Source organism: Penaeus chinensis, chromosome 12 (genome assembly GCF_019202785.1).
Source record: "Penaeus chinensis breed Huanghai No. 1 chromosome 12, ASM1920278v2, whole genome shotgun sequence".
NCBI classification, from domain to species: domain Eukaryota; kingdom Metazoa; phylum Arthropoda; class Malacostraca; order Decapoda; family Penaeidae; genus Penaeus; species Penaeus chinensis.
Genome location: NC_061830.1, coordinates 25,437,080 through 25,444,579, shown reverse-complemented (window position 1 = coordinate 25,444,579; position 7,500 = coordinate 25,437,080). Strand labels below are relative to the sequence as shown.

Sequence of the window (7,500 nt, the reverse complement as noted above, 5' to 3'; positions counted from 1 at the left end):
CTCCACACATGATGACAAGTAAGCTCTAAAGAAGACATTCCTCAGTAATCTATCTTTAAAATAACTCCTCAAGTCTCTGGCGTACTATATCACATGAAGTTTTGTTTCACAAAAATCATAATGAGCATAATGAATTGGGAGCTAATGGAAAGGGAAACATGAGGTGAAAATGTATTGGGAGGGGTGTGAAACTTGGAATGGAAAGAGGAAAAATGAGAATGAGGAAGAGAGAAAGAAAAAAATTAGTGAGAAAAGGAGAGCACAGTTCACTATAACAGCATCTATAAATATAATAATTTCTAGGATAATGATATAAATTTAGAAACAAGTGGCTAAATGATCTATCTCTGTAGTATATGTTCCTTAGTAACCAATTAGTTTAGGTCACTAATGCAGGATATGCATGTCAGTGTGTGAACTGGTATTTGTGCTATGCATATTTGTGGGTATAATGTACAATGTGCTCCATTTCCAGGTTCAAAATTCAGCACTACCAATGCGAGAACCACTAGTTTGGCTCTTGTATCTGAAACACAAGCCTTGTATTTGTACTGGTATAAGCAAATACTAATTTCTATCATATATGATCAGCCAAAAATGAGGATATCATAATTTATATCTGCTTTTCTGCCTTTCTTTCTTAATCTTTTCCTCTCAGTTTGTGTGTGAAGTCTTATATTATGATTCATGAACAGATATTACGGAATTCAGTACTGAATATCAATACTGTTATCATCACTGACATTATGATTCTTACAATATCATCAAAATACTAATAGCAAAAAAGAATATGCTGAAAATCAAGAAAATGAAAAAACAGATTAGATGCATACAATTAATACTCAACTCCTTGATCACTAAGCTCTTCTGAAGCCATCTATATATGAACACTATAAATAAACTAAAATCACAGAAGACATGGCATGTGCATGCATGTCCTCCCTAATGGCAATAGGTTAAATCATAATCATCATAATAATCATAATAACAGTACTAATTAATTACAATGATAATAATACAAACGGCATTAGTAGTTATCATTGATAGCAGTAGTAATAATTATTTACCAATAACATGTGGAACAAACTGTTCATTTAAAATATATATGAAAGAATAATGACAATAAGAATAAAGATCATGTAAGTGAGGAAACTTCTCATTTGTTTTTGATTCCTTTGGTAAAAAAAAAAATTGATTTAGGATACAGTTAATATAAGTTTCTAGATAATGTATATCAAACAGTAAGGAGCTTGGAAAATCTTTTTACTTATAAACAAATGAAGCATGGAATCTGAATTCTTTATTGTAGCCATTTGACTATTAACACACTCATGACAGGAGCCTCCAGTACTATAGCAAACCACACGTAGCATAACTGCTTGAGAGGAAAATTAGAGAGGGAGGAACCCTAAAATTACCCCATTCTCTATGCTCCTGTGTGCAGCAGAATTTTTCTTTTTGGAATACGAAACTAAAAAGAAGCTTTTAGCCTACTTTTGAGGGTCTGTTTCTCCATAATGACTGCAGCCAAGAGCCAAACAAGTGCACTACTATTTAACGTGTACAACTTGGAGCAGGTTTAACTGTGCAGGACATGATAATGTCATCTTGACATGAGGGATAGTATGTCAAAAGATGTGACTGGACATCATCATCCTGCTATCAGTGGATTAACAAAATTATGCTGATGGCATCCAGCAAGAGGATGGGTCTGCAAGCCACATGTGCCCTGTATATTGTTATAATACCATTGAAGGAAATCTTCCAAAGTTGACCTGAACCCTTATTTTTCAATGCTTTTATTAAAAAAAAAACAATAATTGGCTTGATTAGAATCAACAACAATAGGACAAGGAGAAAAAAAAAAAATCCCTGCACTTCTAATTCTTACTCTTGTGTCATCATGAGGATGTCTCCAAACCCAAGCAGGTTGTAATTCTCCTGCACATCGCAAATCTTAGAAAGCTCATAGTCTTCTTGTAACAGCAAGGGTGATCTGATTATTTCTTGATGCCATTAAACTAATTAGCATAAGTATAACAGAAAACACTGCAAAAACTCTACCTCCTTGATATGGATGTGGTTTCTGTTGAAGCCCAGATAAGTTTTCATACTCTATTTAGAAGAAAAAAGTATTCCTTCAAAATACTTGATGTGTAACTGATCTAAAATAGAAAGTAGCTGATCATGAAAGAGAAAAACTCACCGATGTTAGAAGTGGAGTGATGAATACAAAGAAAATGTCATAAATGACAAGGCCAAACAATAAGAAAGTGCAGATCTTTAGGCTCGGGAGACGGATCATTCTCAAAGCATTGATGCTGAAAGATAAAGGTGACTTGTTTGAGGGAATTTCTGATTTTAGTGATTTGGTTGAGGGCAATTTCCATATTTCAGTTAGTTTTGGAAAATAATCTTTAGGAGCTCCTCTACTGAGCATCAGAATCAAAGCTCTAAATGCTATTACAAGATATATCAACAATAATCATGTCATTATCTTCTAAACAATATAACAGAACATGTGTAACATAGAACATTTCTATCTACATCTCAAAGTAAATTACTTCAACCTCATCTTAAAAATCATTTGTTGCACATCCTAAAAGAAACAACAACTTTATAATTTTTAAAGGCAAAAATAGTACCTGAACATAATTCCTAGAATATCCTGCAGGATCCAAGCCCATGGCTCCTTCCTTAGCACCACCCAGGTGATTGACAGTCCAAAGGCAAACATCAGAAGCAGGATCTGGCGAATCATCAGTGTGCCTCGTACAATGTATATGTTGAAGTATGGAGTCCTGCAAAAAGGGGTCTTTCATAAACATGACTGGCACAATAACATTAGTAATATAACCATTTAGAAAGCAGATATAGTTTGAAGATATTAATTGGCCTAGGAAACCTGAATGTTGCAAAACCATAAAATGCTAGTATTTTTCAAAGAAGGTCCTAGTTGAATCATATATTATAATACTGTGACAATTATATTCACAGACACCATCTGTATCATATTCAAAGAGCCTCTCACCTGGTTGTGCCACAGGGCATTCTTGACACCAATGGGTCAAGACAGCTATATGTAGCAATGGCAGAGGCAAGGCAGAACATTGCAATGATGATGTACACTAAGAATGAGAAAAGTATGATGCAAAACAATTAGTAAAATATGGAACAGACTAGAAATAACTGGTTCTGATATCTTTGGAAAAATCAAGTTGCTCTAGCTCTTCTATTAAGGGAGTTCATGACATAAAGCTGTTTTTCCTGTTACATCTATAGAGGCGGAGCACTTACCCAGATAAGCATAGAGGAAATACAGACATAGCAGCATGATGCACATCAAGATTACAAATCCCAAGATGCTTCTCACTGTCATATTGATAGAGACTTCTTCGTGGGGCAACACTGGCTCTCGGGCAACGTCTCTGTGCTCTCCTTCTTGCTCATTTTGTATTAAATATCTGTATTGTAGACAATTATAGATATCATTAATATTCTTACACATAAAAGAACTCCTTACCATGGAACTTCTATTATGAACAGTTGTTTTAACTAGTTTTAAGAGTTCAAATTAATACCAATGAAGGAATACAGGTCTTTCTCTCTTAAAGTGTGACTTTGTAAAATCTGTGTATATTGTCTAAAGATTGCACGATTTCCATAATCCATGATTAATCCATCTGTTGCTGTATACTGTATATCAATAAAGTAGCCTTAACTAAATGGGAACTCACAATTCATGCCGGACAATACCCGACCAATAGGCCCCAACAACAACCGAGAACATGGCCAGAAACCAGATGACAATGAGACTTAGATGGATGGGAGAATCTTTGGGTAGGTAGAGTCCCACTGTCACTTCATCACCTGAATTCTATGACAAAGAACAACAAAGTTAGTATCTTATCATTAATTCATAGTCAAGAAACAGATTTTCTTTCCTAGCAAATAGTCTATACATTTTTGATTACTACAATAAACTACTGGCTCCAATTTTTTGTGAAGCAGTACCTTTTTTCTAACCTTATATGAAGTTACCTTTGTAAGAATGCACCTTTGCCAGTCCCTAAATTAATGCTGCACAAAGCAAAATACACATTGGGTGAATGTACAAATGCAAATGCTAAACCTTTGAAGGATGAAAGTAATTTAACATTCAAATACAGATTAATATAAAAAGCAGGATGAACACTGATAACTAGAAAAAATAAACTGAATTTATAAAACTTCTTCTATAATGCATATGGGGTTTATGTGACAGACTCTAAACTAAATCTTTCACTTCAGTTTGTAGCACAGAAACAAAACTAAATATGTTATTTAACTTTGGACTCCTGTGGCACCTAAAGGAAGCTATTCCTCATTGGGAATAACTTCCCATAAATCTTAGCATGGGCATCAAGGTTACCTTGATGCTTTGTGTGGCTTTAACTACATCCTTTAAAACAAATTAATCAGATTATAAAATCTGCATGGAATGCATGCTCATACAGAGATACAAAATTACCTGAAAACTTTCTTTCCTTTGCATTTGTAAATGGTTAATGGTTAAAAGCAAAATAAATGTGCTAGACATCTCAGGTCATATAGCACTATAGGAAGGTATAGTAAGGGATAGTGAAGGGTGATTAAGTTAGTGGTTAGTTGCTATACGTCAGCTATTTAGATTAACATTGAAAAGGTTAAAGCTGGGCAAAGGAGTTGATGACTGAATGGGTGAAGGTCAAGTGAAGGATATGTATGCATCTGAGGAAGGAGAACAAGTTGTCAAAGCAGAAAGTATGAGATAAAAGTCTCTTGAAGGCAGATAATGGATGGGTTATTAGAAGAAAGGATATGATGAAGGTCAAGTCTGTGAGAATGGAAACTGCAAATATTCCAATGTAGAAGAGCTATACTTTACTTGATCTGAGTGATAATGGTTGTGTTGGAGAATTTACAGGGGATGTAGCTAGGGGGTGAGATATGGAATGAGAGGGGGGGAGGTGGTGTTCTATCAGGAAGTGGAGGATCTGGGGAAGGGCATAGCTGTGACATAATGGATTCACATGTGTATCCAGGAGTGGAAGGGATAGAGGGGATGGAGAGAGGGTTAATGTAGGTGGAGCTGGAGCTGGGGGGGATGGGTTGTGTTGGGAGGAAGTAGGAGGAAGAGGTGTAGGGGGAATAAGAGTAGGAGGAGGGTGGATATCGGCAGTCACTTTGAGTATGGAGGGAGCAGGAGTTTGAGGGTGGATGAGGGGTTTCAGATTGGGACTCATGTACATAGTTTTGAATATCTTCAAGAGTTTCTGTAAAGGAGTTGGTTGGGGAGTTTTGTGAGACAAAGGTTTTCTTATGAGGGGGAAAAAGAGACTGGTGTCTGAGGAGTAGAGACAAAGGTAGATGGAGTTTAGTCTGTCTGCTGCGGGTAGTGTGGGGATGGAGAGGGGAAAGTGTTGGGGCTGCAGTTGAGATTGGAGTATCTGGATTTAGAATGGCAAAAGAATATGACTGGAGAAGGTAGAAGATAGAAGGGGGGAAGATGTAGGAGGGATAGGTATAGGGGAGGGTGTAGGAACGTCTTGGGAGGGAGAGGAGGGGCAGAGCAAGCAACATTACTGGAGTAGGGAGTAAGAGAAACACCTCATTGACGTGTTTCCTGTCTGGCTTCACGCAGAGTGAGTCCAAGTCTGAATCAGAGACTTGCCACCTCCGACTCAAATTTGTAGGTGGGGCAGCCCCTATAAAATACATTATGGGGGCTGCCACAGTTGGCACATGTGCATGTCTGTGCAGATCAGTTTAATTGAGTATGACCAGGTTGGGCAAATACAGGGCATCTGGCTGTGGAATGGCAATGTTTGGCAGCATGTCCTAAACTCCAACAATTTTGGCACTGACGGGGACGAGGGTGATACGGTTGGACAGGGAGGGATTCTCCACCAATCCAGTATAAACATTAAAGGGAAGGTCATGTCTCCAGAAAGTAATTTTGGTAATGCTATTGAGGTTCTTATGATGACCTTTGGGGGGAATAGAGTAGCATTGTACTGATATCGCATCATAGTCCTTGAGGTGAGCGAGTAAGTCTTCACAATCTATCCAATTTTTGTTACAGATAGGGCAGTTTGCTGGGGAGATTGAGACAGTTCCAGTGCAAGTATTGAGAGCTAGATGAGGTTCTGCAGGAATGGGGTAACAAGAGAGATCAGTTAGAGTTGATAATGCTATAGCTTGGTTTTCAGATGTTACTGTGACAAGACAGGAACAATCGGGCTGGCTATGGAATGAGACTTTGCCAACTTGTTTTTTGAGACATTGCTGGAAGAGAAGTGTGTTGTCAAAGTAGGGAGCTGTGGAAGGGATCACGAAAAAATGGTCCCATTTGGCTGGGCTAAATAGAGTATTTAAGATTTTTTGGGGTAGTAGCAGGACGGGGGCGTGTTGAAGAGGGAGTAGGGTAGAGGTGATGAAGTTGAGCATGTTGGGAGAGTAGAAATGTCTCCTGGAGATTGAGTGCTGACTTGGGTGGATAATGTACTAGTAGGCTTTGAGGAGGGGGTAGTAGTTGTAGTGTTTGGAGCCGTAGTCAAAGGAGAGCCTGGGGTTGGGGAATCAGGAGTGTTTGAATTGGTGGGGCTATTTGATGAAGGGGCCCCTAATAAGTATGTTGGGGAGAGAAACAGTCCACCCCTCAGGGTCCCCTTGAGGGGTATGGGCTAGACAACAAAAACAGGGGAAAACTGTGCCCATGGGTCTCACTCAGGCCATTCAAGACAAGCACAAAGTCAGCCTTTCATCCTTACAGTATGGCTCTCACACCTTAGGAAATGGATAGTAGAAGGGGTTGGGGAAGGGATGGAAACTAAAAAGCAGGAGGGGAAAAAAGACCATGCAAAATTAGTTGAATCGAGTCCCAAGGCAGGGGAGTTCCCCAGGGTTGGGTCCCAGTCTTCACCTCAAAAGCCCCCCCCCCCCCCAACAACAACAATGCGCAAGGGATTAGGGGTGTTGCATTTATAAATACAGCTGCCAGAATGAGGAGGCAAGGCAACCAATAACTGAAATCACCAAACTACCACTATGTGACCTCAAAGATGGCTCTTGAACATTTGAAGCTCTTATTTTGGCCACCCAGTGGTCAGGCTGCTAGGTGCAACAAGTTAAATACTGCAACTCAAACCAGCAACAAAAGGGAAAAAACAAGCTAGGCTTTCCATGAATTTACTTACAAAAGTTGAAAAAGAAAAGAAAGAAAGAAAAAAAGAGTGACCATATATCCATGACTATAAACTCAGTTTATATGTTACAGATACTTAAAAAAAAGTATCATAGCTACAGTAAAAGTGATAATTTTGTACCTAACTTACAGCATGACAAAATTTTGGAGTAAACCATCAGAATAAATTCTGGAAACATCTTTAACCAATATATATATATATATATATATATATATATATTTATATATATTTATATATACTTATATATATTTATACATATTTATATATATATATA

The 7,500-nt window shown here is 37.9% G+C and overlaps 1 protein-coding gene across 3 annotated transcripts in view; it reads right to left on the bottom strand.

Moving 5' to 3' along the window:
* The window catches only part of LOC125030906 (signal peptide peptidase-like 2A), a 64,153-nt gene that overhangs the window by 49,431 nt on the left and 7,222 nt on the right, over nucleotides 1–7,500 (bottom strand). For all 3 annotated transcript variants that reach the window (XR_007115447.1, XM_047621250.1, XM_047621249.1), the window contains exons 5-9: nucleotides 3,738–3,877; nucleotides 3,298–3,464; nucleotides 3,032–3,128; nucleotides 2,646–2,801; nucleotides 2,207–2,321 (exon numbers count right to left, since the gene is read on the bottom strand). Coding sequence is in view for 2 of the 3 variants with exons in the window: in XM_047621250.1 (XP_047477206.1) it covers nucleotides 2,207–2,321; nucleotides 2,646–2,801; nucleotides 3,032–3,128; nucleotides 3,298–3,464; nucleotides 3,738–3,877 (675 nt within the window). In the remaining variant the exon portion in view is untranslated. The remainder of the gene's footprint in view (nucleotides 1–2,206; nucleotides 2,322–2,645; nucleotides 2,802–3,031; nucleotides 3,129–3,297; nucleotides 3,465–3,737; nucleotides 3,878–7,500) is intronic.